Source organism: Podarcis erhardii (assembly GCF_964252035.2).
Source record: "Podarcis erhardii genome assembly, chromosome: 4".
In the NCBI taxonomy this organism is placed as follows: Eukaryota; Metazoa; Chordata; class Lepidosauria; order Squamata; family Lacertidae; genus Podarcis; species Podarcis erhardii.
Window position 1 is genome coordinate 54219429 of NC_138508.1, and position 27621 is coordinate 54247049.

Consider the following 27621-nt stretch of genomic DNA (forward strand, 5'->3'; position numbering starts at 1 on the left):
TGCAATTGCGGCATATCTGAGAATGCAACCATCTTTTATTAGCAGTGAAGGGACAAATTAAACAATATTGAGGAGAAGAACAGAGGACAGTCTTAGACGAGGAGCCAAAGTGTGACCACTATCCCACAGCAGCAGAGCATATCCCATTATGGTGTGGCAGGTGATGGGAATAGCCCTGTTTGCCTTTCCATCCCTCTTTTGTAGACTGGGCTATATGCATGAACTATATATAACACAAGGCTAAATTTATAAAAGGAAAAAAAGCAGAATAGCTGGCTTTTACTCAGAGTAGACCCACTGAAATTAATGACTGTGACTAAGGTCTATTCTGCCATATACAATTTGAACATTTAACAATGGTAAATCAATTATTTACATGAGTATTGATTACAAATTACAACCCAGAATATACCCAGTAAGTACATGTGACAGTCACAAAAACAACACTTCATCAAGGAATTGCAATAACAGAGTATGTGCTGTATGAAAGCCTATACTGCATTTTCTCCAAGTGCACATATTGCGCTTAGGTTCTTAGTAAATGCAGTATCCTACCCACTGTAGTGCTGTCTTAAAGACAGAAATGTGGATTGTGCAAAACAAATGCCTAACAAATGTACACTTATTCCACAGAATGCTGCTTGTATAAAAAGACCCTTGGCAATGCATGTCATCTATAGGTGCTGATAGATCCTGTGTTTTCTAGATGGAAAGGCTAAATAAAAAACATAGCAAAGTCGCCATAAAAATAAGGTCAGATTGAGAAAGCACATTCAGAATCTTGCCAATGTTACAAGTGTGTTCCAGGGACACCTTTCCACCCCCATAGTGTATAGATGGTCCAAGTAAAACAAAGCACAGCAAAATGCATAAAACTGAGCAGACAAAAGGAAAGTGTTGTCTGCTAAGCACAGGAGTGACCGGGGGGCGGGGGGGCGGAATGGATGGACGGCGTGTTTGAGGGCCACAAATATGAGCAAACTTTCAATTGCTAACAGAAATACTCTTTTAGACATGGTAATGGGGGGAAAAAATCAAAGCTCTAATTTCTCCCCCAGAACTTGTAAAGAATATTCAAACAGTAATTAAAACATTAGTTGAAACTCATTGACCAATCCTTTATAAGTAGGCAATTGAGACAAAGTCAACAAATCTACACTTCACTTAAAAGCTAAGAATCTGTGCTTCAGAGCTGGATAACTTGTCTTTTTCTTGCTTCGTTCTTCTGAACCATTTCCATAGAAACTTTGGCTTCATATAATGGGACTGGATCATCCAAATGAGGCCTAAAAGAGAATAATACCTCAGAAGTGTCTTAATGTATGCTCAAAAGAAAAAAGTACACAATTCAGGACAATTGCCATAGACTTTACTTTTTAGTAATGCAAACTTTACAGCTCAAACACACTGCAAGTGTTATAGGTTGGCTAGGATTCCTGGAACAAAGGGCAGAGAAAACAGCTTCCCCCATAGGAAGCAGATGTTTAATGTACTGCAGGCATTTCAAAATAGCTTTTACTAGCAGTTTTAAAGATGTGCCATTTTATATTGCTTTTGAGAACAAGTCTTCCAGCTCCTGCCCTTCTGCTTCCAAAAACTCTACTGCAATCATAGCAGACAAAGGAAAAATAAACTTTGTAGTAACCATTAGAAGAATATTAACTGTTGGAAGGAATGCCTTTAGTAGCTTATTCATACAAGAACAAAGACTTTTATTTAGCTGCAGTTCACAGTGGTTATTATGAATATGCACTTGGATTGTAGATAAGTATTACGCACCTGCAGAGTAAGTCTGGTCCAAACTGGGTTTATTTAATGTACAGGCTAACGGGCAGATTGTATTAGAACAATTAGGATTGCAGGGAAGAGGGCTTTCTCCAAGTCATTTCCTAAGATGGCTAATTGAAAATAAAAATAAGAATTTTGCCCAAGTATTTGATATTAATGGGTGGCATACCAAGGGCTGTTTAGAGTCATTAAAGGAGCTTGCAGTGACTTAGTGGCTCTGGTATTTATTTATTTTTAATCAACAGCTAATCCCTATGTTACTGTATTATAACGCATAGCTTCTGAAGCTGCCTTCCATTAGAAAAGCAGTTTCTCATGCAGAATCCAGGGCTCGCTTTTAGAGAAAAGTCAGTCTGAAACCTATTGGGCTCATGGAACTGGCTTCAGGACTCTTGGGAGTTCTGGATCAATAACTACAGCCACAAAGTAGGTCTCCAGCAGCATTTTAATTATGTGGAGCTTCATAACTTATAATACTTAGATTAGTTTTTAAGCTTCCATTTCACTGTAGCACACCCGACTTACCTGAAAACACCACTGGATAGCTTCTCCATTACATCTTCTAGAATGCGTATAAGAGAATTGTTAAGAAAAACTGTGTGTACACGTGTGACTGGAGTGGGTTACTAAACACACTAGCAAATCCCAACAAATCTGTTTTGAGGAAACATGGCTAGGACTGAGATGCAGATCTTTTAATTTGTGAGATTGGCTTCACCATATAGACCCTGCAAATCTGGGTAGAAATGCCTGGTAGTGTTTTAAAGCATTAATGTGATTTATAATCTATCCAGGTTTACTAAGCACTCTGCACAGCTTAAAGACAACAGTCCATATCCCTAGGTTTACAATCTAAAATCTAAAATTATATGTTTATTCTAAAATAGCAGAAAAGAAACCCATATGTATCACACTCGAAATGGCAATTAAATTCCCCATATCATGATATTTCCAGTACTATGACAGTCAGCAGTAAAGATCCCTTAGCTGTACTGAGTTCCAATATATGCAATATATGTTGCATTTCCCCCCACTCTCTTTAAAACAAACCAGTTACTTATCAATTTAAAATATAAGCATAAAAAGGATATATAAGTATTTCCCTTGTTGCATATTTGACAAATTCCACACCTCATCATTCAGGAAAGAGACTGTAGCACCTTTGAGGAAAAGGCAACGACTATCTGGAGGATCCAACTTTTTTAAAATATGAAAAACAGTTAAGCTACATTTGCCAAAACAAAAATGGCACAACCAAAGCACATTAATTATTGGTTGACATAATTTTCCTGGTAACAGGCAGTGCAAGTGATTTTCAACATATATGAAATTGGCTTCTTGTTTTACAAACATTAATGACCTGGAAGGCACAGAACAAGTAGTCATTCTGAGACAAAGACAGTTTACCTTTTAGTGCTCCAGTGTTTGATTCACACTATAGTAGCAATTTCATTTTATTTTAATTATGAAATGTGCTAAATTATTACTGTCAAGTAATGCGGCACTTGGAGGACGCGGGTGGTGCTGTGGGTTACACCACAGAGCCTAGGACTTGCTGATCAGAAGGTTGGCGGTTCGAATTGCCGCGATGGGGTGAGCTCCCGTTGCTCGGTCCCAGCTCCTGCCAACCTAGCAGTTCGAAAGCACGTCAAAGTGCAAGTAGATAAATAGGTACCGCTCCAGCGGGAAGGTAAACGGCGTTTCCGTGCGCTGCTCTGGTTTGCCAGAAGCGGCTTAGTCATGCTGACCACATGACCCGGAAGCTGTACGTTGGCTCCCTCGGCCAATAAAGCAAGATGAGGGCCAAAACCCCAGAGTCGGCCACTACTGGACCTAATGGTCAGGGGTCCTCTTTACCCCCCTATAGATATTAAAGTGTTGCACCACAGTTCTATGCAAGTTTACCTGGAAATAGGTCACTTTGTGTTCAACCAGACTTACTCCCAGGTACATAGGACTGCAGCCTTAATAGTAACTTAGTTTTTACAGGCTTATGATTATCAGTCATCAAGGGCAGCATATTTTTATACATGCTAATTTCAGATTTTCTTCTCACCTGGAGATTTTCTTCCATGGTAACCCAATGGCCTCCAACACTGAGCAATGAAATAATGTCATGTTTGTGCGGCAGCAATTGTTGTGAAGTTACTTCATTTTCTTTACTGTATAATCTCACTAAAAAGAAGCAAAGGAGCTAAGTAATTAAGAGTCACATTTAACTGTGTTGAACTGTAAAAAAGACTTTATGATCTGAAAATACAGTAGAGACGATGTCTGTACTTTTATAACCCAAGAAAAGCTTCAATAAAAATGTTTCATGTTTCTAATCTATCAATATACATCCTCGCTTTTCTGGTCTATTTTAAAATGACTTTCTTTACTCAGAATTCTGGGCACAGCATACACTGAGGAAAAGGTTCCATTAATTAGTTTCACTATGTCTCCTGTGAATGTTTGATGGCAGGGTCAAGTGCATAAATCAGTGCAGAAGACAGGTGAGTGGTTGCATGGTCAACCTACACATACAGCTTTAAGTCTCCTTCCTTGGACCATTTTTTTAAAAAGCCGATCAGTTTCCCTGGAATTATTTTCATCCCAACATGCTACATTGATTGAGGTTAAAAAAACCAAACCTCAAATAAAAGATTGTTGGAATGTTGGGGGTATTCATTCATCCAAAATACTCTTTGAAAGGAAAGTGTACAGAAAACTACAGCCTGTAAGTGCCTGAATCTTGGGTACATTTTTAACTATCACGTAGGTGACACTGTCATAGGACTATGCTGTCGATCTGCTGCTGGGTAAATTCTGCAAGGAAAGGTGTACTCAGAGTGGATTGTACCGCATTTTTGTTAAGAATTAAGTTATGTGTGTTATTACACACCAACACAATATATATAACATAAACATTAAAGAAAAAGGTAGAAAAACAGAAAATATGTAAATATTTTGATTATGACTACAGAAAACCTATCCTAATAAACAATATATGGATTTTAGTACTGCAGAAATTTCTCATTTGCTTCTCCAGGGGACTTTATATGCAATTAACTGCTTCACCAGCATCAATAGGTCTTCTGTACCAAATTCCATACTAATTTTTTTTCATGATTTTAACAGACAGTGCCTCACATACTAACTATAGAGCCACTGACACTATAGTATACAACAGCACTGTATAAAACTGGCTATGTTTTTGATGATACAAAGTTTTAAAATTAATAAAATACTATGGAACTGTTGGTAAATATTTTACTGCATCAGTAAAGAGTAAAGAGTTTTGTAGCAGTTACAGACCTCCTGCGTCAAGGATGATATCGACTCCTAATCCGCCTGTCTCCTCCAAACAGCTTTCTGTCAGGTCACATGTTCCATTGGTTTCATCTATAATACGAGCTAGATGGGATGGCAAGGTAAATTACAATATTTTAGGGGCGGGGGAGAGACCAGCATATACTTAGTATTCTTCAGACTTATACAGAAACCATTATGTAGAATAACACGAGAACAAAACAGTTATTTTTCCTCAACAATATTTACAGAGAATGTAGAAGTGTGCAGAATTCAAAAGAAAACACTTGTCAAAGACGTAGGTTGCAATCCTAGTACTAGCTGCAAAAGTAATTCTAATAACCACAGTGGGTTTTACAGACAGCTCAGTGAACTTGCACAGAACTGGGATTTAAGACCAGGGACTCATTGGTAAGAAGCAAAAGCAAAGGAAATATTTAAACTCTGCAGAACATGAACATTTCTATCATCAACATTCAGGCTTTGTTCAGACATAATCCTAAATTATGATTTGATTAGCTTAAATATGGTTTGCTTGAACATGTGAACCCAGCCCAGGAAACTAAACGGTTGCTTGTTCATGAGCCACCATGAAGGACTGCTAGGGACCAACCACCACACCCTGTGTTTCCCACCTGCTTCGAGGCAGAATCAGGGCCCCAATGAACAAGGCTTGCTGAGGACAAGGCAGGCAGCTTCCCCTCCCCATGTGGTGAAACAAACAATCTGGATTTTCTTTCATGCAGCATAAGAAATACTTGAATATAATGAAGATTGTGATTAAAAATGGCAAGGTTCTTTCTTATACTCACCTACTAATGGTTGCTTGACACCTGTAAAGCAAAATACCAAAATGAGAACGGGAACATATGAAATGGTAAGAAATACAGTGGTGCCTCGCGAGACGAAAATAATCCGTTCCGCGAGTCTCTTCGTCTTGCAGTTTTTTTGTCTTGCGAAGCACCCCTATTAGCGGATTAGCGCTATTAGCGGCTTAGTGGCTATTAGCGGCTTAGCGGCTATTAGCGGCTTAGCAAAAGGGGGGGGGAGGAAAAAAACTCGCAAGACGTTTTCATCTTGCGAAGCAAGCCCATAGGGAAATTCGTCTTGCGAAGCGCCTCGAAAAACGGAAAACCCTTTCGTCTAGCGGGTTTTTCATCTTGCGAGGCATTCGTCTTGCGGGGCACCACTGTACTCTAAATATTTAAATACAATGCATTTTCTTAAACACTGTGGAGCTCCTGCTGGCCTACAGGAAAGGGATCACATGGGCTGAATGGAGTCGTCTTCTTCCTCAGCTCCTAACAGTCTTTCAGTGCATGGATACCACAGCATTCTGGTCTTTATTCACCAGAAAGCCAGTGGATGCCTTCTGCCACTCCTGTTCAAAGGAGGGGTGATCTGCTACTAGGCCAGCTACATATCATTACAATTTTAACAGCACAGTATAATAAAAACAATTACTTTATTTTAAATTAATTATGATTCCAGTCTTACATTTTGCTCAGTGGAATGCATTGGGGTATTTTCTAAAAGCGATTCACTGCTCCCATATTCCAAACTGGTAGCAAGTTTTAAGTAGAAATGTTCAAGCCTCTAAGCAAGTTCTCTGTGTGAAGTTAAGGCCCTTTGCTTGTTTTGAGTTTGAAGCACTTCTGTTAAAATATTTTGTACTGCAAAAATTATACAAATACATTAGAAAAGAAACTATATAATACACTGATTTGACTGTGCCAAAATAAGAGCTTATTCTCAAGCTATCAGGAATCGCTTAAAGACTTGATAGAAAACATTTCAAGCTGCATTCAGCAAAATGTTGGAAAGCTGTTATTTGGGTCAATGTGTTCCATGTTTAAACCTCCTTGTGCTTACAAAGCACTAGCTGATATGCTCTGCTTCAATATACAAGGCCTGTGTAGTAAATAGTTTACAATATCCTGTTCCAATTTCAAGTCCAATCCTTCATGGTTAATTTCATGTATAGACCATTTTTAACATGGTTCAGAAGTGTAGGCTGCTTGGCTTTGGAAGTCATATTAACTAGCAATTAGCACTTCTGTTTTATTATACTGATGCTGCATAATGGAGACTTTTGTCACACTTCCAGGGAATTTTAAGCAGCAAGAAGAGCTACCCTCAAACTAGATTCCACACATTATATAGCAGTATCTAGAAGCTGCTCAAGCAGGTATCTGCCATTTACTTTTCTGCAATAGACACAATATCAGATATCAAACCAACTGTGGAACAACATTTCAAAATTAGAAGGGAAAAGGAGAAACTGTGGAGTTCTACAGAGACTGGTTTTTCAAAGCAAGAATTGAAGGTAGAAAACACTTATTCATTACTTATATGGGGCTGCAATATTTTACAATGAAATGTAAGTTTTTAATGGAAGCGGTATGTGTTTTAAAAAGGACATCTGGCACCCTATAATAGCAAAGTTGACATTAGCAGAGGGAGGTACTAATGGAGAACACTTTGCAGCTGCTTACCATTAAAATAGATTTCTTAATTATGCCATGATCCATCTGTGCAAGACATTGTTTTGTCCAAATTCTGCTTGCCTCCCCTCTCTTTGCAGCTCATCTGTGGGAGGATACTGCAGGCTGCTAAAGCCCTCCACTCTGAAGTCCAAGACCAAGCTTCACCCACCATGCATGCCATTCCAACACGGCGCTTACATGAGAGATAACTGTGTGGTCCTGTCCATGAATTTATCCTTGCACCCCTGAGGAGAGCCGATATGCTTGCCAGATACTTCAGAAAACTGTTTCTCCCACAGAAGCAAGGCATGCAGAGCACATCTATCTTTTCATGTCATTCCCTGAGCTCACAATATGTAAACAAGCCGGGATAATAAGGAAAATGTTTACATGTGTTCACAAGTCAGCGGTGGCTGTAGTTAGTGTTCTATTCAGCCTAACAGCTGCTGCCCTACTTATTTTTGGATGGCCAAGAGGGAAAGTAAATAAGATTAAAAATAAATCAAAGGCTGTGGAAAAAAGAAAGTCGCCTGCATTTTAAAATAATCCTCAATAATTTGTAGGTCTGATTATTGTAATACTTTGAGGGATGTGAACAATTTTGGGCTCAGGTATTGAAGTAGACATTTCAGCGTTTAATAAGAGGCTTGTAAATTTTACAAAGCTGAATGTTTGGTATCCATCTATATATAACAGGAGTTTGCAGGCGCTTATAAGTCCGGGTCTGCCTGACTTGTGACCCACTAAACTGAAAGTAACTCATCAGCCATGTACTATGGCCTGATATATTTTGACATCTCTCCACCCAATATTTTTGCAGTTACAGGTACAGAACCAAAGAGGAGCCTTGCTGAGCCCTGGTGGGCAGCCATATATAGATGGTAGGCTGCATGTAGCTTGCTAGGTCAGATGACAGAGCTTACTGCAGCCCAATCTCCCCCCCCCCCCACAAAAGGAATAGGAATGTCAACAGTCAGCTGCATTAAGTTTCACCAACAAAGACTTCATCTCAGTTCTAAATATTTGCCATTTATTTTATCCATCAACTGGGGAATGTACATCAATAAACACAACATTCAAAACAGCAGCACACTAAAACAGACAACAAATAAAAACTGCAGATAAAGCTCAAGTACAGTACTTAAAATACCTGGCTGGGGAAAAAATGTTTCTACCTGGTATCTACATGATAATGTTGCCAACATTGGGGAGGAAATTCTGTAACCAGGGCACAAAGGCCAAGAAAACTCTTTCCCTTATTGCCATCAGTCTCGTCTCGTCTCTGATGCAGGAGGCATTTAGAGAAGAGCACTCACAGATCACTTTAAAGTTTGGGTAGGCTGATAAGAATGTATATGTTCACTCCTTCACGTACCTGGGTCCCAAGCCAGTTAGCACTCGTGAAATGCAGACAAACATTTCAAAATAAAAACATGTGTTCTGAATTAGCTCTCTCACGCAGCTAGAACCAAACAATGTAACTCACCCACAGATGGCGTAAGCCTCTCAAGATACTGCTTGTCTTCAAGACTATATATAGTAGAAATGACTTTGGCTCCTCTGTGTTGTGCTAGCTGAATAGCGATTGTACCAAATGGCTGCAGGAGGAGAAATATATGGAGCATGTGCATATGTTTAAAGATATTGCCTTGGTACCGGTGAACTAAAATACAGAACTATTACACCCGCCTACAACTTTTAACACCAAATGGAAGGAACAAGTACATATGTTTAAAAATTGTTTGTGTATTGGTGAACTTATATACACACACCCACCCCTTAGGACCTTAACTATGAGCTGCAATCAGATGAAGTCCCTGCCCCAATAGCTCTATTGCTCCTGGTGAGATTGGAAGCATATCTTTAGGTTCACACACCTCATCGCCGAATATTTGGAAAGCCTGAAAATGTTGTTTCGAACACATTTCATTCAATGGGGAAATACTTTAGAATGCTTGGAAAAAAACACCATATCAGCAATAAGTCTGGTATGCTGTACATGTAGTCTAAGATACAGGGATAACTTGGAAAGTATGGACATTTTAAATGTTGTCATTCATTGACCAAACTTCAGGTCCGGAAATCTGTTACTATGGCAGCCAGTACTCCAGCAGAGAGCAGGATAGGCCATGTTGCATGCAGATAGATGCGTGAGTTTCTTTTTTGAACACTTTACATAGCCTTGCCTTGAGGGCTTCCAGGGCAAATGGAAGCACACATCACATTTTTTAATCAGCCTTTCATAAAATATACTGCAAATAGCTTCTGGGGAAGGGGGTTTCTCAGCTAGACCTGGATGCAGGTGCTACAGGTGGATGCATGGCTGCTGCCGCCTCTCCTTCCACCACTGATGACCTCAGCAATAGCAGTTAGCAAGAAGAATCACAGAGCTGGATAGGGTCTGCTCCAACCCTTACTCAGTGCAGAAAATCCAGAGTTGCAGCATCTCCAACTCTTTAGCCTCTGCTTGAAGACTTCCAGGGAGAGAGAGCCTACTACCCCTTTAGAGAACTGGTTCCATTGTCAAACTGCTCTTACAGTCAAAAGATTCTTCTGACGTTCAGCTGAAATCTACCTTCCCATAACTTAAAGCCAATAAATCTAGTTCCGCCCTCTGGAGCAGTGTAGGGCAAGTCTTTCCTTTTAGTATACAATAGTTCTCCAGGCATATGTTGCTATTCTCTTCTCTAGTTCCTTCAGTCTTTCCTCATAGTGGGATCCCCAAAGTGCCAAGCATAGGGCTGGTAAAGCCTTCTTTCTTCCCTTCCCATCAGGTGTTAGGGAGGGGAGAAAGAAGCTTGCCTTTTGGTTGCAAGCAGAAGAGTCTCTTTTGCTGACGACGCCTGCAAAAAAAAAAAGGGGGGGGGTCTGCCGGTGCAGTTCCCAACAGCGGACAGGCTTGTACAGCCAAATTCAGCAGGATTTTAAACCCTCCCAAGGCAGGATCATCTATCTACTTTGGCTTTGAGCCCAGTAAGGAACAGGTGAGTTCAGCCAAAGTATAACTGAGCCCCACCCTGGTACCCATCAGCTGATTTGGTGACATGAGCTGAATGACAGGTGAGGGTGGTTTGGGGGGAAATGGCCTTGTGGGGAACGATGAGACCATGGGTTCCTGATTTATCAGAAAGAGCACAGGCTATAAGACTTTTCAAGTCCATTCCAACAAGACTGTTTTCTGCTGCTCCAGAGAAGCGGACACGGAGCAATGGATCCAAACTACAAGAAAGAAGATTCCACCTAAACATTAGGAAGAACTTCCTGACAGTAAGAGCTGTTTGACAGTGGAATTTGCTGCCAAGGAGTGTGGTGGAGTCTCCTTCTTTGGAGGTCTTTAAGCAGAGGCTTGACAACCATATGTCAGGAGTGCTCTGATGGTGTTTCCTGCTTGGCGGGGGGTTGGAATCGATGGCCCTTGTGGTCTCTTCCAACTCTGTGATTCTATGAAGACAAGTATATACTGAATAGGAGTTTAAGAAAAGATATAATTGTTTCTGAAGTAGTTTCTTGTACCTACACTTGCTCCATCCATCACCAGAACAGTTTTTCCTGGAGTGGCGTAAGAGAGGTAATGTAGAGCTGTATATGCACGAAGACCATCACGAATGGTACCTGCTGCTTCAAGCCAGGAGACCTTTTCTGGCTTATGTGCTGTTTCATAATGCGGGGGGGGGAGGGGGGAAAGGGAGGAGGAAGGGAGCAAGAAGCAGACAAGAGATTTTAAAAAGCAGGGCTGGCGACTGCCTACTTTTGAAACAGAACCTTAAATTTGTTGTTTAACCTAACAGACTATTACAAAAAATGGTGGTCAGTGTTCTCCTTCCTCCCCAAAGATCAAAATTAAAAGAAACATATTGCAGAGATAGAAAAGACAGCATGGGTTTCCTCAACCCAGTCATATAAGCTTGCAACATTTTTAACAAATCTATTAGCTTTATGTTTTAAAGTGTCACCGTATTTTTATAGCATTATGTCTTGTTTCTCAGTGAAAGAAATAAAAGTCAGAATATAAACATTGGGTTGATTCAAGTAATTACTGTACATTTAAAAAAATACTTTTTTTTTTGATATATACATATTTTTAAGTGCTATGACAGATTATGCTTGGGAATAATATCACTTTGAAAAATGAGGCTCCTAAGACCAGCTTCAGGGTTCTAAAGCTGTTCCAAACCAGTGGAAAGTACTGTATAAAACAATAAAAACAGGGAAAGGGAAAAACCAGAACTTTATTTTGTTAAGGTGAGGTCTGGAAAGATAGGCTATTTATTAGCCTGCTTGGTTACTTAAAAAAGACATAGGGCAAGGTATTAAGTGGGGAACACAGGGCAGGATTCACTCAAAGAGCCTCATCAATGGAAGCACAAGGCTGCCATCTGTCTTACTGCAGGGCAGATTCAAAGGTAAACCATACGCAGAACGAGTCTGCCCCTGCGGCTTGATGGAGGTAGAAGCTGTCTCTCATGCCTTGTTACACTGCTGTTTCTACGGGGATATACGCTCGGTATTTATTACCCCTGCTATGCAAAAATCTCCAAATGAATCCAAACTGTGATGTCTAAAATCCCTGGTAGAGGACAAGGATCCTGAGATCACGTTAAGGGTAGCTAAATTCTGTGCGATTGCCATAAAACTTAGGGAACAAGCTGTGCTATCATAATCATTAAGGCCTTAAAAGATATTTTAGTGACTAGTTTTAATTTATATATTTTTTAACTGTTGCTATATCTGTATTGTCCCTGTAATACTTTATTGCAAATTCAAATGTATCCCTATCGTGTTTTATGACTTCCTTGATATTGTACGTGGGGTGGAACTGGTCTGTGACCGAAATAATAAATTCATTCATTCAATGGAAGAACAAGGACTTCTGCTCACACAATGGGGCTTCCCCCGCGCTGTGCCCCCAAATAAATTGGCTCTAGGTTGGGAGAACCTCTCAGAACAGCAGGAAGAGAAGGGGATCATTTTATCTGACTTACATAGAAAAGCATAACACTAAATTCTGCCCAGAGTCTTGGGATATTCAAAATCAATGTGAAACGCGCAAGGAGATTCTTAAAATTACAATGAACATTTGCACATCTTATGACAGGTATAGACAAACTCAGCCCTCCAGATGTTTTGGGATTACAACTCCCATTATCCCTGACCACTGGTCCTGTTAGCGAGGGATGATGGGAGTTGTAGTCCAACTGGAGGGCCAAGTTTGGCCACCACTGGTTTAGATGGTTAAGTAATTTGGGAGCTCTTAACTCCACACCTGATTTTGTGTGTGTTGGGTCAGAGTCAAATTTATACTGGCAAGTGTTACACAGGCCTGCCTTTTCTGGAATACTCTAAGTAACTACTGCTTTCTTTTTCCAATATTCCCTTCTCTCTGCCACTTCAATGTTTTTCAAAGTAAGCTTAAAAAATCAATACAAATCCAAATTATTTGAAAACCTGAATCTTGATAGCACAATTACATGACATAAGTAAGTTGAGGAAAATTAATTACCATAACATCTATTAAGAACAGAACTTGCATTTCTGGAAGGCCACAGAAAACACACACAAAAACCTGAATATAATATAATTTATCCAGATATTATTCTAGCTGTCTATGTAAACACCACGCCAGACAGCTTTGAAACTTTTATGCCATACATCAGACCAAAATTTAGAAGGGATTTGCTAATGGTGGTTTAAACTTCTTCGTTTGGGGCAGAATTCATTTCTGAACCTTCTCAAAGGGTGTAGACAATGGTGTCCAAACATTTTCAAAGAGGGCTAGATTTGATGAAGTGAAGGGCCTTGAGGGCTGACCAAAGGGCCGACCAAAGTTGTTAACCTTTTTTTAGGATTGAAGTTGTTAAGGTTTTATTATGATTTTACCCCAAAGTAACAACTTTGGGGACTTTGACTTTGGACATGCCAGGTGTAGAGAGACTTAATCTGATCAGCCTCCTTATGTTTCATCAGTGGAAGCTTGGGTTTTGTTTAGTTTTATTCTTTGAGTCTCTTCTGTAACAGAGAGGACAAAGCCTCTTCCATTATTATGTGTATGCAGATGTTGCCATCCACTTCTCTGGGTCAGTTCCAGGAGTGGCTGCTGTCCATTGGGACTGGTCGGTTAGAAGGCAGCAAGATCAGCAGGAGGTGAAGTCAGAGCCAGTGACAGCTAGAGCCTGAAATTCCTGTTTTGTTTCCATCCTCCTCCCTGCTGAGATGAAGAAGGAAGCTGCCAGGCAGAGCTAACCTCTGGGCTGGTTGTCAGAAAGAAGGCAGGCAGGTGGGGCTTGGCTGAGGACAGGATGAGGTTGGTGGGGCAATGCTCCATTAGTTATAGTGAATATACCACCACCAGTCAGGTCCATGTCCTGAACAACATTTATTTCTATCCATATATAATTGAACAATTGACTAAGGTTCATTAACCAACTAAGATTTCTTTAACTGTGTGAACAGCCCTATGAAGGCACAAGTGCTTGCAATCCACATATTTTCAGGCAGCTGCTAGCAGTCCTTTATACAGTCGTACCTTGGTTGCCGAACGTCTTGTGAGTCTAACGTTTTGGCTCCTGCAAGCCTGGGAGTGAGTGTTCCGGCTTGAGAACTTTCTTTGGAACTCAAATGTCCAGCGTGGCTTCTGCGGCTTCCAATTGGCTGCAGGAACTTCCTGCAGGCAAGCGGAAGCCGCGCCTTGGTTTCCGAACGCTTTGGAAGTCTAAAGGACTTCCGGAATGGATTCTGTTTGGCTTCCAAGGTATAACTGTATTAGAAAGGCTAGAACGTCACAAAATAGTGAGATTCTTTGTTATCCAGCAGGACTTGCTGGACTCAAACATTTCAGTGTTGTTTTCCTTACTGTAGCCCCCTCCTCAATGTACTGCATGCTAATTTTGAAATTTCCCTAACTTTGAAAAAAAAAACCTACTTGTGGGACCTGCTGTTGGAAAAATACGAACCCTGTGGGTTTACAGCAATGATAGTTAAAATTTCTGGGTTGTAGCCAAAGTACATAGAGTTGATTTTTTTAATGTTTCTTTTTCTGTTGTCTTTTACCATGTATTGAGTACTACAGAACATAGCTATAGTTTCAAAGGATGCCGTTCTGCTATTGAACTTTAGTCATACAAAATATTCAGAAAGGTTTGTGTTACACAAAAATATAAAGATTCCTGCAAAGGCCACAATCGCAATCCAGCAAGGGAGACAAGGCTGCAGAAGCAGCAGCCTCAGATCCCTGCAGTCATTGCAAAATGTACAACTGGATGCATAACTAACTTGCATCACAAAGGCCACCCAGGACCCAATGATCTGGCACCTGCAACCTTTTAATGTACATGGCAAAGCACATCTGCACCTGGACCCCTAGTTGAGTGACTTAAGTTTACAAGACTATAGGCGTGTTGGGGCTTATGACATCATTGTCATGTTGAGTAAGATAGAAACAACAGACTTATGATTTTGTCTGATGCCAGATAGCAATTAAAGTTCAAAGCTGGGGGTGTGGAAAACTCCACAGGATTCGTAATTGTCTGCAATTCTTCCATGACACCACAGGCCAGGGAACAGGGCCCTGCAGCAAACACAGGGTTAATCCCTGCCCTCCCATCAGCTAATATTACCAGTGGGGGAAATGGTCTTGAGGGCTGGAGGTTGCCCACCCCTGAAATAGCATCTTTCCTAAAGGGAATGTTTCTGAAACAACATGCCCCCTATTCATGCCCTCACAAGAGGTTAGATTTGTAGATAAATTATGATGATACATTACAGTTTGGATCATAAGTTTTTTTAAAATATTCTGTGACACAGTTCTAGATTAGCTCTCTCCAATTTGGTGCTCTCTCAAAATTTTGGACTATAGCTTCCATCATCCTTGACTATTAATCAAGCTGGCTGTGGCTGATGGGGGCACTAGGGGGCACAAGGCTGGGCAAGGCTGCTCCAGATCCTTGGTTGAGTAGACCCTTCCCCTAGTGCTCATGCAACCTTTTACAGAACGGTGATAACTTTGGATCCGACCCAGTGCTCTTGACCTTTTGGATTTGCCTGCTACTTTTATTTATTTCGTTTAGTTTAGTTTGCAAATGCACGTTCTAACTATTGCACCAGAAGAAAACCAGGATGTCTGGCCTAGAATAATCGAAGAAGTTTGAGAAGAATGCAAAGCTCAAAGCAGGGCTGGACACTGCTTTCAGAAATGCTTGCTTTTAGAATTTAAGAGTAAATCAGCAAAAATAGTTGAGTGAAGCAACAAGAGCAATAGCATAGGAGAAATGAAAGGGGTGAGTCAGCTCTTGTGGTTTCTATTTGAACATTAACTCACTGAGAAGTATGTATTGCTGCAATTTCTTTAGAAGAGATAAATTGTGCAGCATTTAAGGCGTCAGTTCTGAGGACACTTGAGCATTATATGCAAATAAACTGAAATACATACAAATAAAACAAATTTGACTTTTATAAATAGTTTTTGTTGTGCTAATTGGGTTCCATGTGGTGCTTAACACAAGATACATACCTAAATAATGTTCATGAACTAGAACAACTTCACACAAACCAGACTCTTCTGAATCCAGCGGTAAAATTCCTATGAAATCAAAACAAACCCCTTCAGCTCAAACCACATATATACTATATCACATGTCAAATAAGAATTGCATTTCTAAGGGAAGGCTATAGTCCTAACCTCACTGACCTGGGAGTAAGACCCACTGAATTCAACAGGACTTGCTTCTCACTAGATACATGTAGGATTGTGCTGTTCATCATTAGTCTGCACATCACCTTTAGCTTCTGTCACCTCTATATAATGCAGCTGGAAGGGATGAAGCTGTAAAATTTGCAAGCTCTACCCTAAGTGTCGCTGCTGCTGTGATAACAGATTGGCTCAGACTCAAACACCTCTTCTTTGACCCTTTTATGAAAGAACTTGACAGTGCAGTGTTGGACCAATGAGTGATAGTTATGGAACTCAGTATTAATGAAATGAACGTGTATTATGTGCAGTTCCAGGAAGCTTACTCATGTGTACATAGCAAAGCCTGCCTTAGGGCATGTTCAGACTAGCAGTTTGTTACACTATCTGCTCACAATATTGAAGTAAAGAGATGATACAGGTGGAAAGAAGTCCAAATTGCATTGCTGGATCATTTTCACATAGGTAAAGGATCACCTTAATATAGCTAAGTTTTGATTTTACTGCTAACAATTCCTATGTATTCTTCAATACCAAATTTATCACATCAAGGCATCATGGGGATCCTCATAAAAAGGCAAATTCAGACTTAAGATTTAAGAAATGAAAGAAATCTAAAATTTCTGTTATTTTAATTTGCTATTTGTTCGCATGTAGCCCCATGTCAACATATACAATCTGGATGCAGACATAAGGCTCATTAGCCTTAGACATGTCACCATCCCTTGGCCTAGCCCCTCACCTGTGTCACAGTGTTACTGGGAAGCTAAAAATATGGTTGTGCTGTCTGGGGCTGATGCCCAAAACATCTGGAGAACGCCAGGCTAAGGAAGGCTATTCTAACCCAATGCAGCTCTTTCACTTAAAAAGTATTCACTGCTTAGATTAAAAAAACTGCAACTTACCAACTACCTCATCATTTGGTTGAAAGAAGGTCACTTTATTTCCAGCTTGAACAAAAGAAAATAAAGGGATTTAAATAAAAAAAACCCAAGAGAAATTACTATACTTTGAAAACTGTATTTGCAAAACAATAATTTACAAGGCAAACTTCCTGCCATTCCTGATCCCCAAGCAGATGTCAGTGAAGAGGTAGTGAAAGTCCATGTTAAGCAGTAGCAGAAGGAAGGGTGTGGTGGCGCCACTTACCCCATCTCCTGGCAGCAGAGTTGCAGCTGCTTATCAGGATAGGGGTGAGGGTGTCAAGGCTTCACAGAGGTTGGTGCTGTGAAAACACACCTCTAGAGCCAATGAGGTACTTCTGTTGGCAATGCCAGGGTGCTGAGCCGAGGGTGCATAAAATACAAATAAAAACACCGGTCGGTGTGTGTGTGTGTGTGTGTGCAAATTCTGCCCCTGCCTGTAGGTGTGTTTAAACAGCACTAACCTCCCTGCTGCTTTGCCCCTCCCACTATCAGGTAAGCAGCAACTCTGCTGCCAGGTGATCAGATAAGCTCTATCCCACACCATCTGCTGCTGTGTCCATGGAGGAGGAAGAAAAAAAAGGACTTTCTTTGGTTTGCCCCGAGCTTCTCATTGTTCCACTCTACTGAACTACCTGAGGTTCTAGTACTGAGGAGAAAAGCGTCTTTCTACTTTCTCTGCAACATGCATAATTTTGTGTACCTGTCAAGTCCCCCTTACAAACATTTTTTTTAATAAACTAAATAGCCCCAAATGCAGGACAGTTGTTTCAGCCCCATATGTATCCTTTTTTGAAGCACAGCAACCAGAGCAGGACAGTATTCCAAATGCGACCGCATAACAGATTTGCATAGTGGCATTATTATGTTGGCAGTTTTATTTTATTTGGGGTTTTTTTGCACTTGCTTACAGTGAATCACAATTGCCATTTTAATGCCCATTTACCTAGTTTGTTCTTAACCTCTTGATGTAATCAGCAAGCTTGGCCATCTCACCGTTTACCCTAACTCCAGCTCAAGATTAGTTTAATAATAGGAATCTGTGCTACATTTTTCATGGTGAAGACAGATGGAAACTTTCAGTTTCTCTATAGTCTGCTTGTTTTCCTTTAGCACACCTCTGACTCCCTTGTCATTCAACTACTTCCCTAGCTGGGAATAATAATGTATTTAATTACTTTTTTTGTTCTTTCCATTAGTGTTCTTAGCAACGTACTCCTCAATTAATTGTTTTTAATGTCTGCTTGCATTTATTTTGACGAAGTTTGTGCTCCTTTTAGTTCTCCTCAAGACTTAGGTTTTCTTGCCTCCAATAACTTCCTCAACTCTTAAAAACACTGTTAGCCACCTGGCCTCAGTGGTACCTTTCCTGATCTGTTGTATATATTCTAGCTGAGCTTCTTTAATGTGGTTTTGAATATCTTCCATGCATTCTGGAGTTATGTGACCTTCTTTGCTTTCCCTTTCAACTTCCTCAACAAACAGAAACCAGCTGCCCTGGCAGAAAGGTACTTACAAGGGAAAAAACCCAAGTGACTCTTTCAAATGAGCTGAATCACAAGGCACAGAGAAATGCAAAATACCTGAAGTCATTACCAGCAGGACCTGGGAAAAAGCTCTTCTGACCCTAAAGCACAGGCAAATCAACACTCCCATACAATTATTATTATTTTATTATTAAATTTGTATACCGCCCTATACCTGCAGATCTCAGGGCAGTTCACGGCAAGATCATAACATAGAAACATAAAATACATAAAATACATAAGAAACAAGAAAAACTCAATAATCGTCCCCCTCCCCAACACATTTTAAAAGGGCATTCATTGGCTGTTAATCAGCCAAAGGGAGGTGTAACTGGGTGTATCTGCATTCCACTCAGGATCCTATCCCTAGTTCCTAATTTCTTAGAGCAGGGCTACACAACATGTGATACAAGAACCAAGAGTTTGATAAAGCTCCTGTATATTCTGTCTATCTAGGACTGTGAAAGCATCAGGGCATGGTTGGTGGTCTCTGTTTGACTTGGTAGATCACAGGTTGGGCAGGTCTGTCTGAGGAGAGTGGGGCGAAAAGAAACAGCCAAATGCAGAAGCAACTCCTTCCTAACTTCTACCAGCCTCAACCAATGCAAACTTAGTTGACAGGAGGGTCCAGTTTAGGAGACCACCTGGAAGGGATGGTTTCTCACCTCTGTCTGAGCCATAATAAAGCAGAACGGCATCAGACCATAGAACAGACTCCGGGGTTTTCCAGATGTTCAGAGTTCAGGAATGCTTCAGTAGAGCCTGGAGGCCATTGTCACTTCACAGAAAAAAGGGCTTGAACCACATTTGGAAAAGAAGTCCTGTCGTGTCCTTTGGTAAAAGTCTTTAATAATGGACAAGATGGAAGGGGATGACAGGAAAAGGAACTCTAATGCCTTTCCTTGCCACCCAATTCATCACTGAGCTTGCTGTGTTTGCAGAGGGCAGAGCAAGGTCAGGTCAGCTTCTCTGCTTGTGAGATGAATTACTAGGGTGTGGATTTCTGTGACCCCCCCCCCCATTCTGTCATATGACCAAGAAACAGTAGCCAACATAGAGCTCTTGCAGATTCTGCATGTTTTATTCTTCTAGCCTTGGGTTTCTTTTAATGGGGAGAAGTTACAGAAACACACTGTCCCCTTTCTCCCAAAGCCTGTAGGTGCCTACTCAAGTATTTTGCTCAGCCATGTGCCAAGTCACTTCTTTGCCTCTCTTCAGATGTAACAGAAAGCCATAGATGAAGGTCCTTGACCTCAACGATAAGGTGAGATTTTCATATTCTCAGTTATAGAACCCATAAGACGTGTAAATACTTTCCAGGAATTCACAAACAAAATATTTATATAGAAGAAAGTAAACAGAAGCACTCAGGAATTCAAGGGGCCCTAATAAACCCAGCCATTAACAATCAGCATAGTCCCACTGTGGCTTGTTTCTTTGCTACACTGTAATGTGACCGAATGTCAGCAGAAGGTAACAGAATGTTAGGAACTGGGTTTCATGTTAAGAAGATTAATGGGGTTCAATGTTGTATAGTACAAATAATGTTTACAAGGCATTTTTCATTGCCAAAGAAAAAAGCAACATTATACTAATTAGTATACTCACTCTCCAACACAACACCAGCAATTTCCCTCCCAACAGGTAGAAACTCCTTCTTGATCTTGATTTCTGACAAAAGCTAAGTCAAATAATGGTTAGAATGCCTACTGTAAAGAATAATAAATGTTGAGTACATATTAGTACAGTAAAATGCTATTACGGCCTCTCACCAAACATTTAATGGCAGATTAATACAGTATAGTCCAGTAAGGCTGAAATCATACACACATTTTTCTTGAAGTAAGTTCCACAGGAACTTAGAGTAACATGATTAGGATTGCAGTATAAATCTTACACATTTGAAAAATACTAACTTGACTGTGCTATGGAACCCCAGGTCTTTACAGTTACCATCTTCTGTCTTTTCTATGTACAAAAATGATTAAAAAATGATTTACTAGTTTAGTTATTTATCTAATTATTGAAATACTAAGAAAATGTCACACACAACATCCTTTGCTTTTAATAATTTTAATAAATCACGTCATAATGACAGTAACACCTGGCAAAGGCCTTGATTTTCCTTGCTTTGTCCCCCTCTCTATTTTATTTCTTCTTCAATACAAGATAAAACAGTTCATGTTATGGGCAGGACAGATATCCATCTAAAACAAAAAAACCTGCACTAACAAATAAAAGAAAAATCAAACATAAATCCGTTTTTAATTTTTAAATTATGTATTTTTTTAAAAAAAACATAGTAAGCTAGAGAAGTTCTAAGAGGCAGGTAAATGTAATAAGACAGGTCTTTATGCTGCACGCATTTGTATACTTAGCACAGCACACTAGCTCTAATCCCAGAAGCGATGGGGTACATGTTGTCCAACTGATTTCTACAACTATGGGACCATAGAACTAACCAGCGTACCCGAGGGGGTGCTTAGCTTTAAGTGTGGGCAGATAGCATTCACTTAAGCCTCTATTAGAGCCAATTTATATGCAGTCCTGGGAATGGCGCTTGATCCAGCCTCTACATGGTAGCTGAAGAAGGCATAACACGTAGAGCAAGGATCATCCTTGCAATTATCATTCATAATGTGGAGAATCTCCACACCAACAGCAAACATTTGTAGCAGTGGGACACAAACTTTGCAGAAAACAAGGACAATTCACTGTCAACTATGCCTATCGTGTGGACCTCCTCTAACAGGGACTCCCCCCCTCCCCCCGCAGCTAGTAATGGCTGTAATGCAGGGGTCAGCAAACTTTTTCAGCAGGGGGCTGGTCCACTGTCCCTCAGACCTTGTGGGGGGCCAGACTATATTTTGAAAAGGAAAAAAAAGAATGAATTCCTATGCCCCACAAATAACCCAGAGATGCATTTGAAATAAAAGCACACATTCTACTCATGTAAAAACACGCTGATTCCCGGACCGTCCACGGGCCGGATTTAGAAGGCGATTGGGCCTGATCCGGCCCCCGGGCCTTAGTTTGCCTACCCATGCTTTACTGGTAAGGAAGCCAACCATTTGGGTCTTAGAATCCCCCCCCTTCATTTATACTACTGTTTTACATAGTTGAATAAGGTAGATTTCAGTAAAAGGTGATCCTTTAGTTGAAAAGGGGGACCTTATATAAACAGCAGTTACTTTGACTTGGATCAACATACAACTTGTAAGTAACCTTCACTGAGCACTGTTGACTTTATTGTGAATAAATGTATAGAGAGTTACGCTGTTAATTATAAGGGTGCCTCTGTTACCTTATGCCAGGGATGGGAACCTGTGGCCCTCCAAATGTTGTTGGACCTCAACTCCCCCCATCCCATGCTGGCTGGAGCTCATGGGAGTCGGAGCCCAACAACAGTTGGCGGGTCACAGGTTCACCATCCCTGCCTTATGCAAACAAAACTGCCACCAGAATGGGTTAACAGCATTTTGATGTATTTGAATCAAAGAGCAGGTTCATAGGTTCAACTTTCCATGAAGTAAAATAATACAAGTACCTTATCATCAATCCGACTTAGAGCACAGGCTTTCACTTGCACTTTCACATAGTTGTCTCTTGTGACAGGAAGGTTATCCTAAGATTGAATTGACATGATTCACCCACTAAAAGGACAAGTAAGTATGTCACAACTAGGTATTTCAGCTTAACTGATTTTGCTGATAGAGTTCTTCCCTTCCCCTAGATTACAGTGAGAAAGGTAGCTTAGCGGTAGAGCATCAGCTTTGTATACAGGAAGTCCCAGATTCAGCCCCCTGCATTTTCATGTAGGGCTAGGCCTGAACCCCCGTGTGAAATCCTGGAAAGCTGTTGCCCATCAGTGTAGACACTACTTAGCTAGTGAGGCCAATGATATGACTCATCAAAGCAGCTTCCTCTGTTCCTATGAACTGTGTTGCAATCCTACCCTGCAAAGTTTTAAAGCTACTTAGAAGATTATGTACGAGTTACGTCTAGGGAATGACTTTAGTAACAATACATAGAATGCAACACATTCACAAATGAACTAAATTCTACGGAAATCTTACGCTGAATTCTTCTGATTCAGGCAGTTAACTCAAAGTTTCCAAGTCACTTTCCTCTTTGAGAAGGAAGTGAAAAAGTGACCTTATAATATATCCAGAAAAGGGATGCTGTACTATATGCAATTATTACAGTGGGTTGTAAATTATAAATAAGTAAAAAAACCTTTTACAATTCTGATTGTACGTCTGATATTCTTTTTTTTCTTTTTTTCCCCAAGTGAATTTTTATTGTTTTCCTTATATATTCTTTTCCAACAAATTGTAATAGCACCATACATTCCCTTTGACTCTGCCGAGTCGCGACCCCCCTCCCTCCCCACAAGTGATATTCGTCTGATATTCTTTTCTCCATCTCAGGCTCCAGTCATGAACACATACATATATAGGGGTTGTTCTGTCAGTCAAAAGTGGAATGCATGTTTTAATAATTCTGGTTCTGAAACTATTTTCTCATGTATTTTGTTAACTGGATTGAGAAACAAATTAAAAACCCCCAGTTACTGCACTCAGATGTTTCAAAGTTAAAAAAGGTAATTTGTTTTGTTGTATAATTTCCCCACTTTGAAAAGCTTTAAGTCAAATCTAAGTCTTTCTTCATAACTCACGGCCAACCCATAGTTTGACAACCAGGGCTGTTGTTCAGGCTCACACTCTGAGTCCTCTTTATCATGTCACGATTTAGGCAGACCATAGTTTATAATTAGATCTGAACCAGACAAATTATGGTGTGTTCAAACTATAGTTCACCTGCATGCAGCACTTGGAAACCCACTTCAAAGTATGACTTCTAATTCTGCCTAAATACAGTTTTATGCTCACCAGGAAGGAAGGGAATCTAAGCTTGAGACAGAAAGTGGAGCATGCAAGTCCAATGCACACCCCAAAGGCCAAACCATGGGTTGGCCATTATAAGTCAACTGAGATGGGATGGCATTTAGATGTAATGCTAAACCATGGTTCAGAATTACAATAATAAGTCTAGAAGTCTCCCTCCTCTTCTGGAGCTAGTGCAAGGAGAGTGGAAGTTTCTGCTGTTGTTTTAGGTTAACTTTAGCTTAGCATGCCATTTAAACAGAAAACTGTGGTTTGTCTTAACACTTAGCTGTATCAAGACATTTTAAACTATAGTTTGAAGTTGGCTTCTTTCAACTAGCCACAGTTTGTACAAGATCACATGAGATGGCAAGCTGTCATTATTCTAAAACAAATTATGGCATCACATATTTTAGATGTGTATGCAGTCTTATATTTCTTTAAGCAAATAACTTACCTTTTCCAGGAAAACAAAAGTGGCCTCTTCTCCAGATGAATTCTGCTGCCAATATAAGCCTTTCATTCCGACCTTTAAAATATAGAGCGGGAAATGAAATACCTAAATACGAATTTAGGCCAATATCTATCTAATCAGTTCTGCTAGCACAAGCACTTTGAACTTAGCAATTAAACTTCCTCTCCCTCTCCTTATGCCCCTGTCCCACAAATCTGCTCTTGAGCATTGCGGGAAAACCCAGAACAAATTAGGTGAGAAAGTTTGGTTGCTCTGCCAAAAGTGCTTGCACTAGGAACTGTTTCATTATATACTTCCAAGTGTTTCTAAATAGATTTCAAATAAAAGACTTTATATGTTTTGTATAAATTTAGAGACCACAGATAAAATCTGTGTTATTACCACTGTTTCTGATAACTGAAAGAGCAAATCAAAAGAGGTGAATTTTTAAAATTTCCTGTTATAATATTGTACTATTATCCATTAGAAAGATACGTCACCTCATAACATCAGCTCCACAGAAAAATTATGCTTCTGATTATGCCCCATAGCTCAGTGGGTAGAGCATGAGACTCCTAATCTCAGAGTTGTGGGTTCAAGCCCCATGTTGGGAAAAACTTTACAGGGGGTTGGACTAGATGACCCTTGTTGTCCCTTCCAACCCTACAATGATTCTATGATTGAGCAATACAAGCAACATTTTTATTGGAAAAGCCTGCTTTAGCAATGTAAGTCTTGATCAGCAATTACGAACCCTGATAAACTTCTAAGTCACTCAAAGGTACTTCTGATCACAGTTTGAAAAACATTTATCTGTTTCTTTTTATTTCCTTCCCTAATTCAAAGATACTTCATGAATATACATTGACTTCTTAACCGTGGAGTAGTTTATTACATTACAGCATGCTGGGCTTAGTTCTGGGAAATCTAAGAAAGAAACTCAGTTACTAGCTTTAGGGATAAATCACCATCTGTTTCATTTCACTCATCTGAAAAATGGGAACAACACTAAGTTGCTTCAGGTTGCATTATTATACTTACTTACCAAGGGGAAAGTCTCATTGTACTCAATGGGACATACATCTTAGAAAAAATATATAGCACTGCACTACAAGAAATTGAAAATTGTAAAACATTTATGTAGAATTTTACCACAAACTCAAACCTTTTTATTTTTACGATCACCAAATTTATTCCAATGGAATGAACAACCTTTACCCAGAAGTATTCTTAGCTTGGCTAGTACCTACCATAACTGATTTTTTTTTTCTTAAAAGAACAAATCCTGAAGAGCATTGAGTATATTCTAAGGTGTGCTCAGTTTGTACGATTCAGTTCCCAAGTCTAGCCAACCATCTGTATAAGCATAGTTCGTCCAAAGCAAAACCACAACTCTCTGCAGACAAACGGATGCAGAAAAAAATGAAGTGATAGTATGGTATGGTACTTGAAGACTACAGATAGGAGCAGCTTGTGATGGGACTACTAATTATCTAAAATATGCATATATAGTAGTGCCTCGCAAGACGAAATTAATCCGTTCTGCGAGTCTCTTCATCTTGCGGTTTTTTCGTCTTGTGAAGCACGGCTATTAGCGGCTTAGCGGCTTAAAGAAAAAGGAAACAAACTCGCAAGAACTCGCAAGACGTTTCGTCTTGCGAAGCAAGCCCATAGGGAAATTCATCTTGCGGAACGACTCAAAAAACGGAAAACTCTTTCGTCTTGCGCGTTTTTCGTCTTGCGAGGTACCACTGTATACACAAGGAAATGGAAGGTGATGTATGCACTGTCACACAAAGCACCTAATATAATTTGTAAATCTGAGCTATTAGTTTTTAGTTCTAACGGTTAAGATGGCCCACTTAGTAAGGATTATTTGTCTGAAACCTTTACTGTTTCTTGTGCATTTCATTCATCCTCAATTCTGTAACTCCTCATCTTCCCTCTCACTCTTAAGCACTTCTCAGTTACTTATCCAATGTACCCTATAAAAGCACAAGAATTCTAAATAAGTGAAATGACAAATTTGTTGTGCATGAAAGGATATTTCTAGGTCTCAGTTGGAAATTTCTGCAGATATCCTATTTTATTCTAAGCAGGCCCATCTGGATTTTATTGGCCAATAAGATCTACCTGTGGAGCCACTCCTCTGGATTCCCCTAACCTCAGATGGGAAGTGGGCTGTGAGCCAAACAAGGCTTTTCAGTTGTAGGGCCTTGTTTTTTTGCATATTTTCCAGACACTGGGCTTAATGCCTTTTCAGCACCAGGTGAAGTCCTTTCAATTTGTGCCAGCCTTTTAGACATTTTACACAACACTACTCAAAGCACATTTATTCAAAGGTTCAGCTGAGTTCCATTCAATGGGACTCACTTTCCAATTAAGTGTGCCTTAATGAAGCGTTAAGTGTGCCTTAAGTGAAGCGTTGCTGGTGCATTGTGTTTTGCTTTAGCAATCGCTGGCATGTTTTGGAAACTGCACTTTTTAAATTATTTTATCCTATTACTGCATTTTAGTCTATGCTTCAGCTCTATTCTGAAGAGAAGGGTATAACGTTCTCGAAATAAACCGGTGCGTAAACAAAATAAGCAGATGCCCCTACCACAGTGCCAGTACTTTACTGGGTCTCTTAAATGCAAAATTGCAAGCTCTTGATTTCCCACCACCAGCTAAAGGGAAGGATATGAGATGAGTAATAGCTGCAGGGAACCTCCCGAGCTCAGGAACCTCGCCCTTCTTTAGCAAGACTGGAAATAAGTGCGGATGCTGAACAGCTACGGGAGGTCAAAGAAGGGCGGCTGCAGGTCCCGAGGGCTGAAGGCGCCACAAAGATCAGCGCTGCTCTGCTCGCTCCCTCTGCCTCGCGTGCCCAGCCCCTTGCCCCGCAGAAGAGACCCGGGTGGTTGTCATGACAAACCCATTACCTCTTCTTAGGCCCCTCTCTCTGATTCTCGCGGGAGGGCGAATCCTAGCTTGGAATGCCTTAGAACGGAGCAGCGCAGAAACGCAGATCCCAATTGGCCAAAACGGCTGTCACTCTATACGGGGGGCGGGGGACCGAGGGAAAAACGAGAGGAGCCCTCCGGAGCGGCGCGCTCTAATAGCTTATCGACGGGAGTTCCTGGCCTGTTAAAACTACAATTCCCAGCAAGCCTTGCAGCACGGGTTGCCTCATTGGTCCCAGCATGCAGCGCCTCTCCAATTACTGAGTGGGCAATAAAAAGCCGTACTAGGCGTGTGAGAGGCAGAATAAGGATGGGAGGCAAGTCAGCTTCGCCGCGGTCTCCTTTCAATAAGCATGACTTTCGGAACACCAGGCGTGCTTCTTTCTCGTCACACCCAGCCTCACTCGGTTCCCCTTCGTTCACACAAATGCTACCGGCCCGTGCGAAACTTGCGTGGCCTCCTCGGCTCTCCCCTCACCTCGCGCCCTTGGGCTTATCTCCTCTTTCCCAGAGCGCGCTTTGGGCGACCAACTCGGCGGAATGTTCCCCTTTCCTAATGGTGGCTGGGCGCGTCCGTCATCGGGAGAGGGGCGGGATCTGTGGGCTGGGCGAGGGCTTGGTTGGCTGCCTCGTCATTTG

General features: G+C 40.7%; 1 protein-coding gene across 9 annotated transcripts; it reads right to left on the reverse strand.

Annotated features, from left to right (window-relative positions):
• Window positions 1–17: 17 nt before the first annotated feature.
• Window positions 18–27602, reverse strand: CRYZL1 (crystallin zeta like 1). Of its 9 annotated transcripts, none has more exons than XM_081858817.1 (15): window positions 27461–27565; window positions 25925–26022; window positions 24041–24112; window positions 22245–22322; window positions 20306–20378; window positions 17154–17198; window positions 16072–16140; window positions 11083–11216; window positions 9052–9163; window positions 5892–5912; window positions 5086–5184; window positions 3845–3963; window positions 2880–2985; window positions 2314–2359; window positions 18–1286 (listed from the first exon to the last, which is right to left on the reverse strand). In XM_081858817.1, exons 3-15 carry the CDS (start codon window positions 24104–24106, stop codon window positions 1187–1189), a joined length of 1068 nt encoding a protein of 355 aa, XP_081714943.1. In that variant the 5' UTR covers window positions 24107–24112; window positions 25925–26022; window positions 27461–27565; the 3' UTR covers window positions 18–1186. The 9 variants fall into 9 exon arrangements, with proteins under 9 accessions (XP_081714943.1, XP_081714946.1, XP_081714941.1 ...); XM_081858820.1 differs by lacking the exon at window positions 27461–27565 and adding an exon at window positions 26962–27292 and having other exon boundaries at window positions 25931–26022; XM_081858815.1 differs by lacking the exon at window positions 27461–27565 and adding an exon at window positions 26962–27292.
• Window positions 27603–27621: the final 19 nt, after the last annotated feature.

What these genes read in the sequence shown, in the direction of transcription:
- CRYZL1 (XM_081858818.1), bottom strand. Translation starts at nt 24,106, where the DNA reads ATGAAAGGCTTATATTGGCAGCAGAATTCATCTGGAGAAGAGGCCACT. An exon ending in ACCAAATGATGAGGTAGTTG is followed by an intron (nt 16,141 to 17,153) that starts GTAAGTTGCAGT and finishes TTGATTTCATAG; the next exon opens with GAATTTTACCGCTGGATTCA. An exon ending in AGTTCATGAACATTATTTAG is followed by an intron (nt 11,217 to 16,071) that starts GTATGTATCTTG and finishes ATTATGAAACAG; the next exon opens with CACATAAGCCAGAAAAGGTC.